This window comes from Tetrahymena thermophila (genome assembly GCF_000189635.1).
Source record: "Tetrahymena thermophila SB210 genomic scaffold scf_8254460, whole genome shotgun sequence".
Classification (NCBI taxonomy): Eukaryota; Ciliophora; class Oligohymenophorea; order Hymenostomatida; family Tetrahymenidae; genus Tetrahymena; species Tetrahymena thermophila.
This window is the reverse complement of record NW_002476237.1, coordinates 247,163-267,857: the sequence shown is the minus strand read 5'-3', so window position 1 is coordinate 267,857 and position 20,695 is coordinate 247,163. Positions and strand designations below refer to the sequence as shown.

Sequence of the window (20,695 nt, the reverse complement as noted above, 5' to 3'; positions counted from 1 at the left end):
ATAAATATTAATTAATATAAACCAATCATAAAAAGAAAATAAATAAATAAATGACTTCAAAATTTAAATAGTTGCTTTATAATAGATAGGCTATTGAATTTATAGGCAATAAGATAAATGATTCATATCCTGCTTTTGACTAAAAGCTTTTTTTAAATTTGGTTTTTGACAAATAATGGGAAAAAGTAGAAACTAAATAATGCATAGTTCATGTAAGTGAGAAAATACACTTAGCTTTAAATAAATCATATTTAGAATCCTTAGAAATTCTTCTTCATGCTAATAAAAGCCTAAGCTTTAACTATTCTAATTTTGTTTTCCCTGAATATGTAAGTTTATATGGATTAGATTACTTTGAAGAATCTATGAACGCCCTAAAAGTATAATTTGCACTTTTTTAGCCTAGAATTTAATTTATATAAATATACTTAGGAATTTACAAGAAATAGCTCATCTGAATTTGCAATAAGATAATTTATGCTTAGAAGTTAAACAAAAACAATGCAGTATTTGTACGAATGGACAAAAGATTAAGATTATCATGTTAGAAGGTTAGCAAGTGAAGGATGCAGGCCTATTTTACCTTGGGGCTTTAGATTATAATAACTTGTTAAAGATCCAACTCCTATAATTCCTATTTTGGAGTAGCTAAACTAAGACCCAGAGTTGTATGTTTAGAGAAGTGTATCAAACAATTTAAATGATATAAGTAGACATCATCCTGATTTAGTTATTTAATTATGTAGAGAATGGAGTAAAATAAACAATAATTCAACTAAATTTATTATAAAGAAGGCATTTAGGACTATTTTAAAGTAAGGAAATTAAGAAGCTTTATAAATATTGGGAGTAGGAGCTAAAGAATAAGTTAGAGTTTCTAATCTTAAAATACATGAAAAAAACATAAAAATTGGATCTTAATTTACATTTAGTTTTGATATTGAAGACATTTCAACTAAAGAAAATACTAATGAATTATAGTTAAATGAATAGGATAAATCATTTTTATAAAGCAATTTAGTAGATATTTAGAATGTCTAGAATAGCACAAATTAAAAGAAAACATAAAAATCATAAAATAAAGAAGATAAAAATATAGTGAGAATAGAATACAAGATTTATTATCTAAAAAAGAATGGAAAACACTTACCTAAAGTATTCATGATGCGTTACAATTATAATCTAAAAAATAAAGTTAACTCATTGTAAGGGCGTCATAAGGTAGAATAAGTAATAGGAAAAATCCACTATCCTGGAATTCATTACATATCAATTATAGTTAACGGGATAGAAATGGCTAAAGAAGAATTTTATTTACATGAATAAGAGCAGTGATTTTTATAAAATTTGAATTATTAATTTATTTTATTTGTTATGGTTAAAGCGTCTTTGTTATATTTCCTTAATTAAGTTAATCTTTAGAATTACCAAAATGTATTACAGTTTTTATTTCTAAGTTGACTGATTTTATCAGAAAAAATACACTATTTTTTCTTCAAAAAATTAATTTTAAAGTTTTTTATTGAGTTTTTTTTATTTTAAGCGCTAATTTTTTAATTATTTGAAATAAAATAATCTTTTATTTATTCCTTCAGCATTTTTAAAAATTTAAAATAGAAATCGAAAATTTAGATAAATTTTTATTATAAATAATTTTGATTAAATTTAAAAATGAGAAATAAAATAATTAACTCAATTCTAACTAAGGAGATTGTTTCTTAAATTGGATAATAAATTAAGAAATCATATTCACCATTTGATAATAAAGCTTTTTTAAATTCAGTTTTTAATGACGAATGGGATACAAAAAGAATAAAAGAATGTGTTTAACATGTAAGTGAATGTGTTCATCAAACTTTGAATTTGCCTTACTCTCAGTCTCTTGATATCTTATTGGATGCTAATAAAAGACTTGAGTACACTTACAGTCATCTTATGTTTCCATATTATGTAGAATTGTATGGATAAAATTACTTTCATGAATCAATGATTGCTTTGAAAGTATTAAAATTTTTAATTATTCTATTATTATTAAATAAATAAATACATAAATAAATATATTTTATCTCAAAGTAAATTTAATTAAATTTAAAATTACCATTAGGAATTTACTAAAACTAGCACATCAGAATTTGCCATAAGACACTTTATTCTATAAAATGAATAAGAAGCTATGAAATATATGTATGAGTGGTCTAAAGATTCAAATTTTCATGTCAGAAGATTAGCAAGTGAAGGTTGCAGACCACTTCTACCTTGGAGTTTTAAAATTCCACAGTATGTTAGAGACCCAACTCCAATACTTCCCATACTAGAAAATTTAAAATAGGATCCATAAATATATGTTTAAAAGAGTGTTGCAAATAATTTGAATGATATAAGCAAAAATCATCCAGAACTAATTCTGCAAATATGCAACTCTTGGAACAAGATAAATGATTAAAGCACTAAATTTATTTTAAAAAGGGCATGTAGAACAATATTAAAATAGGGAAACTAGGATGCATTAAATCTATTTGGGGTGGCAAGCAACGAATCCATTATTGTATCTAATTTAAAAATTGATTAAGAAAAAGTGAAAATTGGAGCATCTTTTTCTTTTAGCTTTGATATCGAGGATACTAAATTTATTTCAAAAGAGTAACATGAATATTTTAGATCAAAAAAACATAATTCTAAAAATAATAATGATGTATCTAGTGATGAGAGTGATTTTGAAAACAATAATTTTAACTAAGAAAATTAAATACATCAAAAAATGCTGAGAATAGAATATAAAATCGACTACTTAAAAAAAAATGGAAGTTATTCACCTAAAATTTTTATTTTCAGAGGTTAATATGCCCTCTAAAAATAGAAGGTATCTTTTAAAGGTTTTTAAAATGTAGAATAGATTGTAACAAGAAAGCATTATCCTGGACTGCACTATCTTTCTATCGTTGTTAATGGTGTTGAAAAAGCAAAAGTGTAATTTGAACTATTGTAAGAATCATGAAATCATTAATTACTTTTTAGTTAAAGATATGATAAAAATTATTTTTTAAGCATATTTAATTTTTTAATTTTAAAATTAATTACAAAGAAAATTAATTAATTAATAAATATTTAAAAATATAAAATAATATAATTTTTTTTATACATTGTATTTTGAATATTTTATCTAATCATTTTTCGAGAACTTAAAATGTTTAATATCGTTAAATAAAATTAAAATCAGTTTATGTCATAAAGAAAATTTTAAATTAGGATTTATGAGGTGTTACAATTAATAATTACTTACTTTTATAAAATGCGGTTTTTGACAATTATTTTGAAAAATAGAAAATCTGAAGAAGATTTTATTTTATTTTAAAATCAAACCCAAGTAATCCAATAATTTAAAATTTACAAATAAATAATTTAATTGTTAAACAAATTATTAAAAAATGTCTAAGGCTTTAAAAGATATTTTATTCACAAAATAAAATATTGCATTAATTGGATAACAAATACATTAGTCATTACCTTAATTTAATTAAAAAGAATTTTTAAATAAAGTATTTGATGATTAATGGAGAGAAAAAGAATTAAAAGAAAGGATGACTCACGTATCTAAAACTATTCAATAAGTAATCAATAAACCATATATTGAGGCAATAAATATTTTACTTGATGTCAATGAACGACTTTCTAATAACTTTGTGAACATGGTATTTCCTGAGTTTGTTATACTATATGGAATAGAATATTTAGATGAATCAATGTTTGCATTAAAAGTAAATTTTATTAAAGTATCTTTATACAAAAAACAACAATTTTAAAATGAAAGCAATTTACTGTAAATAGTTCTTCTGAATTCGCAGTAAGACCTTTTATCTAAAAGTATGGATAAGATGCTATGCAATATATGTACAGATGGTCTAAAGATGATAATCATCATGTAAGAAGGCTAGCAAGTGAAGGTTGTAGACCTATGTTACCATGGAGCTTTAGATTGAGTGAATTTGTAAAAGACCCAACTCCAATTCTACCAATTCTTGATTAGCTAAAAGAAGATCCAGAGCTCTATGTCTAAAAAAGTGTAGCCAACAATTTAAATGATATAAGTAAAAATCATCCTAACTTGGTGCTTCATATTTGTAGTGATTGGAAACAGATTAACAATTAAGCTACATAATTTATAGTAAAACGGGCTTGTAGAACTTTATTAAAAAAAGGAAATTAATAAGCTCTAGATTTATTTGGGGTAGGCAATCTAGAATCAGTTAAAGTTACTAATTTAGTTATACATGATAAAAATATAAGAATAGGGAGTTAATTTTCATTTAGTTTTGATATAGAAGATACCTCTAGCAATGCAAATATAAAAAATGAAAATTCCAAAGTAAAGAATAAGAAAATTATAATATAAAGTTAAGATAATCTAAAATAAACTAAAAAAATGTAAAGCAAATAAATAAAAGATAGTAATTAAAATGAGAGTGAGGATTTATCAGAAGAAAACAATAATTAAGATGATGAAGAATATGATGGCTAAGATGATTCTTAAAGCGAAGTAGAAGAAGATTAGTCATCAGAAAATATTCTTCGTATCGAATATTAAATAGACTACTTAAAAAGTAATGGTACACACTCATCAAAGGTTTTTATGTTTAAAAACTAATTTAAGCTCCCCTAAAAAAGAATAACTCTTGAGGGATATTAAAAAGTTCATCAACTTACAACTAGAAAACACTATCCTGGAATACATCATTTATCAATTATTGTTAATGGAACTGAAAAAGCAAGAACTTAATTTAATTTATTAAAAGAAAAGTGAAAAATATTTTCTGTACCAAAAATAAAACCTAAAAATAAGACATAATAAAAAATATTATTTAATTAAAGTACAGCTGACTTTGCTCTTTATTTTAAGATTAATTTATTATTGAAATCGCCTACTTTATAAAATAATCTAAATTATAATTTTGATGTTTTTATTATAGAATATTTTATTTGATTTAAATATTAAGTAGAGTAGATAAGATTAAATTTAAAATTAATTATTTTTTTGAAAATATTCATCAAAATTTAGAAGAAAATTTTTATTAAAATAATTAAATTGAATAGTTAGCTGGATAGATAGATATACATTATATATAAATATTTAACTGCAAAAATGTTTCATGAGTATATATATGAATTTTATAATTAATAACAAAATAACTTCGTTTAATTACTGATTAAACTTATTTTTTAGATCTTTACTTACTTATTCACTGCCTTAATTACTATATAAAAGGGTTTTAGTAATAAGTATTAGGCCTATTTTTTATGTATCTAATAAAGTTTAAGGATCTTAGAAACCTTTCATATAAATTAAATAACTAATTCTTTTCTTTGTATAGGTGTTATATAGTAGATTTTTTTTTCTTTAAATATTACATAAAAGCTTTCTCTTCAAATATTTTTATTTACTGTTTGTTTTATTTAAAAATAATTTAATGTGAATAAAAATATATAATTAAATTGTTTAATTAAAACTAAATCTTACAGAAGGTTATTCATCTAAGTATTTATTAATAGGGTCTAAAAATTAATTTGTTAGTACTCTAAAATGTTTTCTTACTAAGGTATTGTTTATTGCCATAGCTTCTGGACTATTACAATTTAAAAGAAGCTTTTCTAATTATTTATTATCAGCAATTATTTCTGATTTCACTTTATTATACTTTATAGATTGCAATGGTTTTTTTGATTTTTTTGATTCTAATAGCTATTATTATTCAGATTTTGAATCAAAACCAATTATTACAGGGAAATTTTTTAATGTCTATTTTAGTTAATTTAAATTTATTTTATTTTTATATTTTAATTTATTTACCATTTGGAAAAGTGGGTTGCAAGTCCCAAGGACATAGCTTTTTAGCATATTTTACTCGTATTCCAAGTTTATCTTTTTATATTCAGTGTCATAAACTGTGAAGTATGGACGATAGTCTCCTGCAAATTATAAAGGAGAAATCAATGAAATAAAACCTAATATAGCTGCTGAGCATTCACCTTAAATATGAAAAAAAAATAATTGATTGTAGTTTTTTAAAAAAGCATAAATTTATGAGAAATTAAAGTTAATTTTTAGAAAAATCCTTAAAATATTACTTGGAGTGTTAGTTGTAAGTAAGAATGGTTAGTTAATAAGTATCATTTCCCAAATTGGCCATAAAAGATGCAATTTATTAAAAGAAACATGTCGAAATACATTTATTTCTTGAAAAAGACCTTCCTCCTGTGCATCATTTAGCTTTAGTATTTCTGTGAGATTATTTTTTTACTTTATTTATTTGTTAAGGCTGTACTCTTATTGTGTTTCAAGAGAATTAGACCTTTATTTTGAACGGATTTCGATATTTGGATATGCATCACTATTTACTTCATCTTAATTTTATTATTATATGTTTTATCCCTACTGATGATCTTAGAAAACTATCTTGTTGTTAGTATTTTTTGTAGAGAAAAAATGAGCTCCTAAGTTTTTATAATCTTCTCTGGTATTTGTGAGTTATATATTTTGGTGCATATTATCATTTAATTATAAATTATTTTTTAGTCTAAAGTCGTTGTGGCTATTTGATTTCTATTTTTGCAAATTTATATTCATTTCTTCTGATGAAAATTAGCTGTTTTCTCTTTGATTTTTTTCATTCACATTATTTTATGAGCTTTATATATAAATTTTAAATTGTAATGGCGTTCAATAAATGTTATTTTACTTTTGATTGGAAGACTCTTTTTGTTTAATTATAATATTATTAGATTCTGACTGAATGCTTGGTCTATTTTTTAATAGATATTACGGAATACTAACCTTTTTTAATCATTTTAAAATTAGTTACTTATTAAAAATAGTTCTTTAGTATAATAAATAAATTAATAATTTAATCTCCTAACAATTTAACTCCTAATATTATTTATTTATTTATTTTATTGCTTTTAAATTTTAAACAAACCTTACAGTAAAATTTTGTCCCATGAACTAAAGTTTGTAGAGTTTAGAATTTTCTGGGTCTGGCCATTATTGTATGTCAGCTATTGCTTTCTTTTTTTAAAAAAATCAATAAGATAAATATGTCAAACTTATTAAGTAATGAATGTAATTGTAACTATGAATACCTCTATTAAATTTAAGTATGGAGTTTTATTTTCATATAAAAATTCTCCAAGTAAATTCAATATATGCTGATAAAAATGAATAAGTGGTAGCTTTGTTATGATAATTATCGACTTTTGTATATAACCGCGATCTGTACTTGGATCTTTTTTTCTAAAAAAGAATACAAAACCTAATTATTAACAATCTCTAATTTTCATTCTAAAGCAATATTCTATCATTAAATCGTTCCCTTAGTTAAGACTTTAGGTATCAGGAAAGCTAATCATAGCTATACTCTTCTTTTCTTCTGCACTAACTCCTTCAGGAGGATATAAATACTCAATCGATTGGCCATCATCTATACGAAATGTACCTAATGCGATATATGAAACCCAACCATTAATTACTTAATCTTATTCTTGTTAAATTGCAATATTAGCTACTTATTATGACATCTAAGCTATATGACTCATATTCCTTCAAATAATACTTTTTAACTCCAATCAATTTTTGAAATTTGTTTTATAATTTTGAATATTATGACTAATATTTGCTTCAATATAGTTTTAAAAGCTATAGTATCTTAATTTAACAAATTTATTAATAATTAACTAAATAACTATAAACTTAAATTCAATATATTCAGGTATGAATGACTGGAGTGAGTTTTAAGGCAACTTTACTACTACTAATATTTATAAAAATTAGTCAATTTTTTTTTACAAAATTTATTATTTACATGATTAAAATAAAATTCTATGTGTGTATGAATGTATTATTTACAAAAAAAGAAATTTTTATATTTAATCTCTAGTCTCATTCATACCTCAAATCAATTTTTAATGATTTTAACAGAAATAATTAAAATTATTATAGATAAATTTATAAATTTATTAAATGTAAAAAAATAGTAAATTAACTGCAAATTTTAAATTTAATTCTGATAATTATAGATTCTCATTAAACTTTTTTGCAGTAAATAAAGAATTATGACTGAGGTAATTCATATTAGAAATAAAGTATTTTTTTCTTAAATAGATGGCTGTAAATAATTATTGGAATCCTATTTATTTATTCTACTTAAATTTTAAGATTTATCTTTAGTTTTCACTATCTACAAGCTAAAAATAGATATTCACAGTTATTATCAAAATAATTTGTTTTATAATTAAAGTATTACAATAAATTTGACATTAAGTTAAAAGAATGTAAGAAAATTAATTATTTTATAATTTTTAGTCATAGTTAATAAATATATTTTAAAAGCTGTTTAGATATTTAAAAAAATATTTTGAAAATTTATTAAATTTAATTAAATTTTTAATTAAAAGAAATTAAATATTATTATCTGAGGTAATAAAATTTATATTACAGTATTTCTTAACATATTTTTTATATATTTGGTATTCTTTATAAAAAAATCTTAACAACTATTCAAATAGAGATTTATAAAAATAAATTATATATATGGAAAACTAAAACTACTCTACATTATATACAAAATTGTAAGATTTATATATATTTTTAAACTATCTAATTATAATTAATTATGAAAAAATGTTGTCTGATTTTTTTCATTTATTTATTGATTTACTTTCTTTCTTTATTTTTTTCTATTGTTTATTTTTTAAAGAAGAAATTATTTTAAATCATTTTCAGATGATAATTTCCTCATCTTCTTTTTTATCAGCATCTTTAAATTCTACTTTTTTAATTATTTTTTCATTTACTTACTATGTCTATTCTTTTTGATCATTTTGTTATTAATTAACATTTTTGTTTTATTAATTTGTAGATAGTATAACTGCTTGCATTTTTTACTAAAAATGTTAACTGTTACCATAAAAATTTTCTTTCACAGTTTACTATACATAGACTTAATTATTATAAAAAGCTGTTCTATAGCTATCTTCTGTTTCATTCTTCATTTAAAGATACTCTAAAGTAATTTTTGTGGGAGCTGGAGGACACGAATCTCCCATTTGGCTTATTCTTCCTGCCTATTATTCTTAAATTTATTTAGTATCTTTCATTTCACCTTCTTATGAAATTAGTTTGTGCTAACCAAAAGATTAAATTTCTTAAATATTATTTTACTATTGCTTTTTGAATTCATTTTGTTCTTAAAATTATTATGAAAAATGAGGAGAAAAATTTTCATGTGATGAATGTTATTCCATTGTAGAAATACCAAAATTAGCTGGAACTGGCATTCCATAATATGCGTCGTTAACTCCATACGGCATCTATCTAAGAACTTTTGGTCCATGAATACTTTTTAATGTTACGATAGAAGGGTTTGTATTGACTTAAGAAGGTTAAGAGGATTATTAACTTATTTATTATTAATAAGTTTATGATGGACTTTGTTAGATGTTTTATTAATACTAAAAAGAAAACGAATATCTTTGATGATTTGAGTAATCACTGCTATTTTAATGTATAGAATTTTGTATTTAAGACTACTAAGAGGGCTACTATAAATTAGAATACTTTGAAGATTGAGAAAGGACGTTTTAGTTGTTTACAAATTATTGAAACTAATCTACTTTGTAAGGAGCAAATTTTTATTTTTCTAGTTTTCTTTTTTCTTCTTGGTATTTAATAATTTCTTGTTCATCTCTAGATAAAGTATTTCCTTCTTAATTAATAGAATTTCTTTTATTATTATCATTACTATAGCTATAATTTGCATTCAAGGAATCCCTCAAAGAAACAGGTGATCCTTTGTTAAATTTTTATGTTTAGCTATTACTTTGATTGTTATTTTTTTCTTATGTAGAATTTTTAGAAATTTAATTTAGTTTATTGTAGATTTACTTAACATTTGATTTCTAATTCCCACCATTATCATCTCCTTCTTCTTTTTACTAAGAATAACTACTTCTAAGGGCATTCTTTTTATTTTGCTTAGCTTCTTGGATTAGCTAGTTTTAAGCATGATAATAAGATTAATTTTGTATTTATTGCAATGGCTATAACTTGCTCTATTTTTTTATTTAGTTAGAACCACTTTATCCTCTAAAATTATTTTATTATGAGCTATTTTAAATTTCATCATAATTTGAGGCTGGATAAACTGCCTTAAAGTCATCCACAGTGTTCATTTACTCTTAGCAGCTATCATCAGCACAAGTGTTATCTGTTTCAAGATTTTCTATAAAATTTTTGCTTTTTATTTGCTTTGTTTTAGTTAAAAATTTTTTAAGAACTTCTTTGTTTCTACTGTTTTATTGTGGAGATGCTGAACTATTGCGATGATCCTTGCCTTTTAGCTTATTTTCTTCTATTTATTATTCTGTGGAATCTAACTTTTCTTTATTAGAATTAGATGTATTTCTTTAACTTTACAAATTATATTAAGAAGGGTTTTCTTCTATTATAATTGAGTTTTCTTTGGGTAGCTCAATATTAAATTTTTGAGACAAAATATTCTCTGGACTGAGTTAATTCTTTTTTAATGTTCCCCTCAATATTTTCAGTTGGTAATTAAAATTATTATTTATATAACATTTATTTTTTTTTTTGTAAGATGAATGTGAAATCTATTTCTTTTTAGATTCTGAGTCCTCTGTCGTGGTCAGAGGATCGAGTGTATGAGAATTATTAATTTTTACATAATTATTATTTATATTAAATGAAGAGTATTAGGTTTACCAACAAATATCTGCCTAGTACTAAAGCATAGGTTTTACGTAATTTGATATCTATTCAATCCTACAATCAGACGTTTTATTTCTTTATCGGCTCTCTTTGTGAGAATTTTCAGATATTTTATGAGAAGAGTCTTAAAATAAATTTACTTTTGCATCTTTGTAATTATTATTGGTAGTTTTTCTTTAGCTATATTAAATTGTAGAGAATTAGCGGTTATCGTATTTTTAGTTTTTAGTTTTTTAGAAATTTACAAGGTTATCGTGCAACTAAAACACTCCTTCTTAACTTTCAGTGAGTAATATTCTTGGTTTTTCAGGAGTATCTGAGGATTTTTAAGATACATTATTAACTGTCTTTTATCTATTAGCCACATTGAAATTGTTATAATCTTCAGTGAGGAAAGAGGTAGAGTAGTCGTTTAAAGTTTTTAATTTTCTCTTTTCTAATCCTATTTGAGTAGGACTAGTCTAATTTGGTGTTTTTAGATTATTTTATTTATCATTCAAAGTCAAAGTATTATTTAAGCTAGAATAATCTGAAATATGGAGTGGTCTTTTTTACTTTAAGTTAGATTACTATATTGCCTTGTTAGATATATACGAATCGTTGTTATTATTTTAAATTATCATAGGACTTTCCATCCTCTTTAGTGTTATTCTATTTGAAATTATGTTTCTTTGAGCTTCGTTCTTATTTTACTTTGTTTAGATATTTGCTGATTACATTCGAAATTACTCCTTTTTATTATCTAATGACTTTATTTAGCTTTTAATAGGTTCAATATTACTAACTTTTTATTTCAATTTATCTACATTCAATTCTTAAATCTTACAAGTAGTAGCTGGATTATTTTATTTTTAATTTTTATCATTATAAAGGTAGTTGTTGTTTCTTATTTGGTCAGTGATATCTTAAAAGCAAAGCTTATTTTCAAACGATTAGTTAAGAAAATTTATTTAGTTTTGTTTAACTTTGTTAGATTGTCTCTTTTTGATGAACTATATGTGGTTCTATTAAATTTAAAAATCTTTCACCTGATCTTCATCAAAAGTAATTGTTTCTTTTGGACTTTTGTCTTGAATATTACTAAAATTTATAATATCTTTTTAAACCACATGAGGCGATTTATTTTATGTTCCTAAACTTGAATTGGGCCTATCTTTATTGCGAGATTCATTTCTTGGAAGATAGTTTCTATTTATTTGAGATAAATTTTAATTTAAAGTATCTTCGTTCTGCTTTTTTACAGATTTAGAATTGCTTAAGGAAATTTTCAAAGCATTTTCTATTTCCTTTTTAACATGTTCTTCTTTTTCCTTAAAATCCCTAAATATCTTATCTATTTCCTCGTTTTTATTGTTATCATAATGCTTATTTTCTTTTTAATTGTTTGGCGTTTTGAATAAGTCTCTATTAACTTTATAATATTCTTGCTAATCTATTTTATATTTCAACTAGACTATATTTGGAATATCTGATGTTTGCACGTTATTTTAATCTAGTTATTTATTCTGTTTCTTATTCATTTTCTAACGCCTTTAACTTACTTATAACAACTACTAAAAAGAAATCAAAAAATAATAAATTCTAAAAAAAGTATTAGAAATATAAAAAATAGTTAATTAATTTAATACCACTATTCTAAAAAATGTTAATTAAATAATTAAGGATAAAATACTTTAACTGAAATATTAATAACTTAAATAAATCATGAATAATATATCAATTTAAACCATTTTATTCTATTAAAAGAAGTATTTAAGCTATAATTGATAATATTCTTTTTTTTATCTGTTTTATTTAATACGTAACTGTATTTACTATTAACAAAAAACATTTAAAAAAGCAATTCAATTTGTTTAAATAAAGTTAAATTTAAAGCTATAACTCTGTACTTATAATATAATCTAAAAAATAAAATTTAATTATTTGAAAAGAATCTTTAAAATATAATTAATTATTTATTATAAAATACTAAAAAATATAATTAATTATATTCAAATACTAAATATAATTAATTATTATAAAATACTCAAAAAATATTATCTTAGTTATTTATTTATTAGCTTATTTTGTTTGCAATCAAGAAAATTAATCAAATTTAAATATTATTAATATAATTAACATTAATATTCTTTTTAATTTTGCTAGATGAGATATAAAATATAATTGCTTACAATACTATTAACAATTAAATATTAAAATGTCATTATTTTTTGAATAATTTTATTTTTAATTCAATAAATACTTTTTAATTTATAAATTTTTAAATAAAAATTGTGTTGTGGTTTTAATTCTTTGCTTTTTGAAATGGTTTTGAAAAATGTTTCTTAATAAAAGGAAAGAATGATCTTAAAAATAGTAAAATATAAATAAATATTAGTGTATATAAAGGATATTAACATATCTATTATAGTAAAAGAAAATTTTATTTACAAATATCACTAAAGTTTTTATAATTTTTATTACTAAGCTATTTTTTGTAGCTACAGTTATAATTAGACTTGTTGTTATTATAGAGTCAATTTTTGTTGAGTTTATTATGAGTTTTAATTAGCTTAAAAAGAGTGTTGGTTCTGCTGATCTTGTAGGATTTAAGCTGTTATTTTCTTCTTTTAAGTTAGACTATTACTATTTGCATTTGGAATTTTAATTTTATTTGGGTTGGTGAGAATAATGAAGTTATTTTAATTTTATATATTATTGTTATTGTTAGAAAAATTATTTTGATTTAAACTATTTGATTTATTTGTGTCGTTCATAGGGTTTCCGTTACTAAAATTTTAGGAATTATTTGTATTGTTGTTGAAAGAATTCTAATTATTTTTATTATTATTTTTTGTGCTTTCAGGCTGAATAAAAAAGTTATTAAACATTTGGCTCACTTCTGCAGTCTATTTTTTTTCCTCCATCTGAATTTTAACAAATGAATGATTAATTAAAAAGATGTTATTGATTTTATTTCAAAAGAACTAGAAGTAATTTAGAATGTTCAATTTACGACAGAGTTTCTAGTTTCTTCAGAGACAGTTCCTTATGTTGTAGATTTTTTTTCTAAAATTCTTTTTTTATTATTGTACTTATAAATCTTTTGTAGAGCCAAAGCCATTGCTGCACTTTAAGCATCCGCGTTATATTATGCTTACAGGCAACTTTATTTATGGAATTCTTTTTCTGAAGCTGTTTCAAAGGATTTATCTTTCAAGAATTTTATGTGCTGCACACGAATATCTTCAGGTAGTCCATCTAATATCCAAGGGTGAAGGAGAGCATCACGAGGAGTCAATCTTTAAGAAGGCTCCCAAACTAAGCACTTTTTAATGAAGTCAATAAAGTTATCATCAGTGCATCCGATTACACTTTTCCAATTTTTACTGTTTGGCATTCTAATTTTACCTCTGCTGTTAGGAATTTAAAGAGGTTAATCATTTTGATCAAAGAAATATTTCTTTCTTGAGCATTTCTGTTTATTAAAAAAGCAAAAAAAATTATTTTTTAACTTATAATAAATGTAAATTTTTTTACTTTTAAAAATTCTGAATCTGGAGCACCTAATAATTCCATTATATATCCCATTTATTCATTTTCATCTTCTCCTGGGAAAATTGGGTATCCCAAAAATAGTTCAGCTATAATGCATCCAAAACTCCACATATCTATTTCAGTACCATAAGGTATTCCGAGAATGACTTCTGGAGAACGATAATATCTTGATTATATATAAGTATACATGACTTAGTCATCGAAACAGCTTGAACCAAAATCAGCTATTTTAATACCACTTTTATTTGGTTGTTTTAATAGGACATTTTCAGGTTTCAAATCACAGTGAATGATCCTATTTTCTTTCAAAAAAGATATTGCATTTAATAATTGAATTGCAAATCTTCTAATAAGCTCCAAAGATAAACCCTAGAATTTATTATTTCTGAGTAAATCATACAAGTTAATACTTAACAACTCAAACACCAAACACTATTTATTTGTATAAATAAAAAAATTTTAAGTCTTTGTTTTCTTAAAGTTTATTTTTTTTTAATTACCACATGATTTCTAAAAATAACAAAATCTCTAATTTTAACGATGTTTGTTTAGTTATCATAATCTTTTTCTTTGATGTAGTGTAAAATATTCAACTCAATTAAGGCCTATTCATGGAACTTTTATTTGTTTCTAATAACTTTAAGAGCTGCATACTCCTTTCTCTTATGGTCAAAAACTTTTAGAACTTATCCAAAGGATCCCTTACCTAAAAACTCTTTAATCTCATATCTGTAAGCGATGTGATCATTAACATTATACTAATAATCTCCTTTAGTATCATCATTATTACCATTTTCTTAAGCAGCTTTGTTTGCATTATGGCCAATAAAATATATCTTTTTTTAAATATAAAAATTAATAATCTTAAAAATAAATTTATTTATTAATTATTACTCTTTTGAACTCTAATATTTCTGCTTTTTCCTAAGGTGTTAAATACTTTTAGTACTTAGCTAATACTTCTAAAGGAGTTATTGGTACTTTCTATTATTAAATTAAAAAAAATGAAGCATCTGACATTAAAGAAAAGTATTCTTACCACTTTTTCCCAATCTAAAGGTTCTTCTTTTTTTTCATCTCTCTCTGTATTCCTTGTGTTATTATCCTTTAAGAAATACAACCAATAAATAATTTAATAAATTTTTTTAATAATTAATGTATTTATTACATCTAAAGTTTTTTTCTCATTTGTAGAATTGCCATTTCTAAAAGGAGTCTAGCTTGCTGTTGACAAATCTATCTTATGTTGATCAAAGTTATCTAAATTTTATCCTTAGCTTTCATAGTTAGATTCAGATTTGTTTTCATTTCCTTCGCTGGTTTAGATAGAAGATTAATTTTATTTGCTTGAGTTTTAACCTAGTCCCTTTTGTATAAATTACAATTATTGCTTTTACTGTTACTACTTAACTGTAAGAATTTTATTATTTGAGTTTTGTGTGTTGTTATTTTCTTTTGTTTATTTGAACTAATCATTCAGAGGTTATGTGAATGATAAATTCTTGAATTGCTAGTTTTCCATCGAATTATTTTTATTTTTTAGCAATTTTTGTCCTTAATTATTAGCTACCATATTATTCATCACGTTATAGGAAAAACGATTTGTGTTTTCCACGCTATTGTTTTCACTAGCCATAATATATTAGAAAGAAGAATTTATAAAATTTGATTTATTTTTTTGATCATCTCGCTTTTGGAGCAATCTTTTTTATTGATGTATTTATTGCGCATGTGTAGTAGTGTAACTTTGTATAGGTAGAGTATTGCTATTCAAGTGCTTCTTAGAGTCTTTAGTAGCAGTTGTAGTTTTAGGGTTTGCATTGTTATTTGTAGGTGATAAAATATCTATTTTATTAATTTTTAATTTAAAGAAAAAGTTTGAGATTAAGAAAATAATTTAATAATACCTTTTAGAGTCTCTATTGAGTTACCTGTTTTTATTGTTAAATCTTTCTTTACATATGGCGTGCCATTTTATCTTGTTTAGTTTTAAGGTAAGTGAGGTTATATTTTGCTATATGATCCATTGTTATAGCTGTTATTATTATTTGCAATAACATTATTTACTCCTCCAGTAATACTGTTGCCACTTCTCTTTGTTTTTTATTGCAATAAACTTGCTGGGAGAATATATTAATTACTAGCATCTACACCACTTTCACTATATTCGCGTTAGAAATATCCGTTTCTATTTATTGAAGAATTATTCCCAACAGAATTATCTCTATTACTACCAGGCATTATTGTTCTAATTGTTCTCTATTTTAAAATAAAAAAAATTATTTAACACACTCTAAGTTGGTTTTTTATCAAACTAAAATCAAAAGCTTGAAAATAGATAATTTTTTACTTGTTTTGGTGATTGGACATTTTTTAATCTTAAAAAAGAAGAATCATTCAATTTATCGAGACTTGGATTTCTGTTGCTTTTATTCTTAGTTGTTGCAGGGAAGTAATGTGAATGAATACGATTAGATTTTGTTGATGAAGGTTATGGGTTCATAGCAGCAAGATTATTAGGATTATATATATTACTAAGATCAGGATTGGTATTTACGTAGTTAGAAGAATAAATATTTTAATTATTTGCATTTTGCGTGTTGTTGTTTAATATAACTACATTACTGTTGCTATTATTCTAGCTGTTATTCATCATATGAGATGATCTAAGTACTTACTAATTTTATTGATAAGGTAATTGTTGTTATACTTATTCTTTGTTAATTTTAGACAAAATATCTTTTAATAACTATTAAGGCGCAGAAGTATTCTTTGTTGAATATGTTCCACTGAAAGGATTATTTTGTCTCCTATTCGAATCAGCAGCTTTTGTTGATTGAGGAGGGTTAAGTTAATGGTATAAATAATTAGCGTTTGAGTTTTAACGATTTGTGGTAAAAGATTAGTTAGAATAATTTTATCCTGAAGATTACTGCATGGTGGTATATTGTTGGGAATTGTTCAAATTTTAGTAAATTTGCTAATGTTATTATGGAGGTTATGTAGGCTACTATTGCATAAGAAGATTCAAAACATTCGAATACTAAGACTATTATATTTGGTTTTACTACATTTACTACTACTAATTACTCTTCTTAGAAGAAGTCTAATTTGGCAACTACTAACCATGTTGCTACTACTATTATTGCTAAATCATCATAATTAACTGCTATTAATGTTATTGATTAAGTTAATTCTATGACTGCTATAATGTCATCTACTATTATTACTGCTACATTTACTATAGAGATTGTTGCTGTTGTTAAAGCTATTATTGCTGTATTTGCTAGTGAGCAAGCTAATTTTGATATCCAAAATGATTCTACTTTATAACAATATAAAATTAATTTATTTAGCATGAAACCATTCAAAATAAATTAAAAAAAAATCTTCATCTATCTAAAACATATTTTTTTTATATTACCTTGGTTGATTCAGGTTAGCTGATATTGCTTTACAAAATTGAGTCTTTATTTTTTTAATCAATAGCAAAAGAATTTCTGGTAGATTAAACCTTTTCTGCTTCTTTTGTTTAAGAACAAAATTGAATAAACGTATTAAAAATATACATAATCTAATTACATGGAGTGATGACAGCTGAGCCTTAGCTGAATCCTCTAAAATTGAGATCATAAGACGCATTCTTATTTATAATGTTAATTAGATAAAATAAACAACTATAATCAACGAATATAAATCGTTTTGAGAAAGATAAGTCTGGAAGTTAATATAAGGTAAAATGAAAGTACTTTAGGCGAAATCATTAACTTTTTATGAAATTTTGGCTTATATGCATTCATTTTATGGAGGAGACGTGGATTGCTTAAATTATTGGGAATATCAATGAATCTATCAATCAATATATAAATTGGTTTCTTTTGAAATTATCTAAAGTAATAAAAAAGAAGTGTAATTATCTTGTCCTAAATTAATAACTAATAGTTTATTTTCTTATCCACTTTCTTCTTTTGTAATTTATAAATTCAATGATAGTTATTATTACTATAGTTTTTTTCTTTATTTTATTTCTTTTCTTGTTATCGATGTAAAGCAAACCCGATTATTATCTATGTGATCAATTAGTAATTTAATTAATAAATGGAATAATGAATGAATGAATCAATGAGTGATTGAAGTATATGCCCTCCTTACTAAATATTTTTATGAATTTTATAAAACTTTCATTGATTTTACAAACATATTTTGAATTTTTAATTAATTACTATTAATACATTTTAGTCCCTAATAACCAAAAGTTGAAATTCTCTTCTCTTTAATATGTTTATCAAAGAAGTAAATTAAGTTCATGATAGTATTAACAATATTCTTAATAATTTCATTCACCCTAACTAAATAACTTCTGTTTAACATTTGTTTAATTAATTCCAAAATTTGATTTTCTTCATATATCATCATAATTATTTTCATCAAAATCTTATATTCGTTGGAAAGATAAACTAATAATTTAGTTGTTTTAGATATACCATACATATCTTCTTTCTTTATTTGTATCTATCTAATTTCTTAAGGACTAAAACCCAAAACACTAAGACAAAATTTTATCTTAAAGTATTTTTAATCAAAATATTTACATTTTAATTTTTTTGGCAGTTAAAAGTATAATTTAAAAAATAATACTATTTTCCGCTAACAATTTTACCTGTGAAAAACAATAATTTAAAAATTAGATTTAAAGTTATTCATAGGATTTTTATACATTTTTGTATTTCTCATATTTTATTGAATGTTGTTAAAATTAATTATTGTTTTTATTAGTTTTTCTGTTATGATTTTACCACAAGCACAAAAGAAAAGATTGATTATAATTAATTAATTAATCGCTTCACTTATTTTTTTTCAAAAATTGTAAATAAATTCTAAGTAAATAGTGGTTACAAGCAAATACCAATTTTTTACTTAACAAATAATCTTAAATAAGAATTATAATTCTGATTTTAATTTTATTCATTTAAATCTAAAATAATTTTTACATTAAAATTCAACTCAATTTATAAGTTTAAGTGTGTTTTCATTTATTTTTTACCCTCATTTTTATAAACTTTTTAAATTAATTAATTAATTTATAAAACTAAATTATTATCAAAAAATACAAATAAATTAATGTTTTAACTATTTTAATTAATTTAAGGAATATCTTTAAATAAAATCATAAATAAATTATTTAAAAATAGTTAAATCATATTTAATTATAATATAGATTTTATTAGGTTTGATGAATAAAATTTTATTTAATAAATTAGATTTTTTAATTAAATTTGGTAATATGTTTAAAAGCTAGTACATTAATATCTTTTAGATTTATTCATAACATTTATAACACCATCTTCTATTTAAGAGTCAACAATAATTTTCAATATTTTATAGCAATAATAGCATAATTAAGAATAAAATGGCTAATGATATATTTCTTGATTTCCTAATAAACATTGATAACTAGATGTAGTTGTGAAATTATTAATAAAATTATAAAGAATAATAAAATAGTATAAATGTTAGATATTTTTTGATTTTAATATAATTAAATTAAATTAAAATTATTAAAATTTATACATATTTTTTTTTATTGGAATAAATATAAAACTTTTTAAGGATTAATTTTTTTGATTTCTTTTTTTTTTGGGCAAAAAAGATACTTAGGGAATGCCTTAATTAATGATAATTAATGAGCATTTACAGTATATATAGATTTTATATGTGATATGTCTGCCTGATACATACCCAAAATCTTTTTCCAAAAAAAGAAAAAACATGAGTTAAATTATAATTTTACATATAATTTAATAAATAAATAACATAATTTCTTTTATTATATCATCCTTTACTGTAAACATCTTTTTGGATAGAAAATAAATTTTTGAATTATAATGATTTGTTTGTTATTTATTTATTTATAAGTATTTTTGAGTCAGTCAACTAATAATCTGTGTTTTTTCTTTAAATATAGCTTTTAATTGGATCTTTTTTATTAAAAATTATTATTTTTTACTATGAATTGAATGAAAAAATTTTAAATAATTAAATCAATTAAATTTATTAATAAATATTCTGTTTATTTTGCGGACTAATTTGAAAATCAGAATTCTTTCATAAAGTAAATAAATGAAAGCTTTGCTATAAAAGTTAGAATAAAATAAATAGAAATTAGGAACTATTTATCAATATAATTAGCATATATTGAATAGTGGCGACTCTTAGCAGATTTAACAATTATAACAAAGCATAAATAATTCTAAGCTTCACAAAAAAAAGCAATCTTATGCAGAAAAATAATAAAATATTTCAATTCTTTAGATTCAAAAGCCAATTATTGAATTTGATATCTAAATAAGCAGAGATATTTCTGATAAAATGGTTATATTCATT

At 22.7% G+C, this 20,695-nt stretch overlaps 6 protein-coding genes across 6 annotated transcripts; 3 read left to right on the top strand and 3 right to left on the bottom strand. All coding sequences in view use genetic code 6, as the record gives it.

Moving 5' to 3' along the window:
* Positions 1 to 50: 50 nt before the first annotated feature.
* On the top strand, positions 51 to 1,335 carry TTHERM_000348879 (DNA alkylation repair enzyme; the record flags this gene model as incomplete). The annotated part of the gene is made up of 2 exons (XM_012799527.1): positions 51 to 380; positions 433 to 1,335. 2 exons carry the CDS (start codon positions 51 to 53, stop codon positions 1,333 to 1,335), a joined length of 1,233 nt encoding a protein of 410 aa, XP_012654981.1.
* Positions 1,336 to 1,671: 336 nt separating this feature from the next.
* Positions 1,672 to 2,995, top strand: TTHERM_00348890 (DNA alkylation repair enzyme; the record flags this gene model as incomplete). The annotated part of the gene is made up of 2 exons (XM_001023044.2): positions 1,672 to 2,001; positions 2,105 to 2,995. 2 exons carry the CDS (start codon positions 1,672 to 1,674, stop codon positions 2,993 to 2,995), a joined length of 1,221 nt encoding a protein of 406 aa, XP_001023044.2.
* Positions 2,996 to 3,425: 430 nt separating this feature from the next.
* On the top strand, positions 3,426 to 4,798 carry TTHERM_00348900 (DNA alkylation repair enzyme; the record flags this gene model as incomplete). The annotated part of the gene is made up of 2 exons (XM_001023045.2): positions 3,426 to 3,755; positions 3,809 to 4,798. The coding sequence occupies 2 exons, from the start codon at positions 3,426 to 3,428 to the stop codon at positions 4,796 to 4,798; spliced, it is 1,320 nt and encodes a 439-aa protein (XP_001023045.2).
* Positions 4,799 to 5,234: 436 nt separating this feature from the next.
* Positions 5,235 to 7,584, bottom strand: TTHERM_00348910 (polarity axis stabilization protein; the record flags this gene model as incomplete). The annotated part of the gene is made up of 7 exons (XM_001023046.2): positions 5,235 to 5,435; positions 5,513 to 5,791; positions 5,843 to 6,021; positions 6,121 to 6,680; positions 6,732 to 6,826; positions 6,974 to 7,057; positions 7,132 to 7,584. The coding sequence occupies 7 exons, from the start codon at positions 7,582 to 7,584 to the stop codon at positions 5,235 to 5,237; spliced, it is 1,851 nt and encodes a 616-aa protein (XP_001023046.2).
* Positions 7,585 to 8,766: 1,182 nt separating this feature from the next.
* On the bottom strand, positions 8,767 to 12,327 carry TTHERM_00348920 (hypothetical protein; the record flags this gene model as incomplete). The annotated part of the gene is made up of 1 exon (XM_001023047.2): positions 8,767 to 12,327. The coding sequence occupies exon 1, from the start codon at positions 12,292 to 12,294 to the stop codon at positions 8,767 to 8,769; it is 3,528 nt and encodes a 1,175-aa protein (XP_001023047.1). The 5' UTR covers positions 12,295 to 12,327.
* Positions 12,328 to 13,209: 882 nt separating this feature from the next.
* TTHERM_00348940 (Serine/Threonine kinase domain protein) lies at positions 13,210 to 18,111 on the bottom strand (the record flags this gene model as incomplete). Its single annotated transcript, XM_001023049.2, has 12 exons — positions 13,210 to 13,680; positions 13,770 to 14,231; positions 14,294 to 14,743; positions 14,812 to 15,147; positions 15,206 to 15,295; positions 15,351 to 15,416; positions 15,480 to 16,156; positions 16,219 to 16,570; positions 16,662 to 17,636; positions 17,736 to 17,836; positions 17,894 to 17,954; positions 18,061 to 18,111. The coding sequence occupies 12 exons, from the start codon at positions 18,109 to 18,111 to the stop codon at positions 13,210 to 13,212; spliced, it is 4,092 nt and encodes a 1,363-aa protein (XP_001023049.2).
* Positions 18,112 to 20,695: the final 2,584 nt, after the last annotated feature.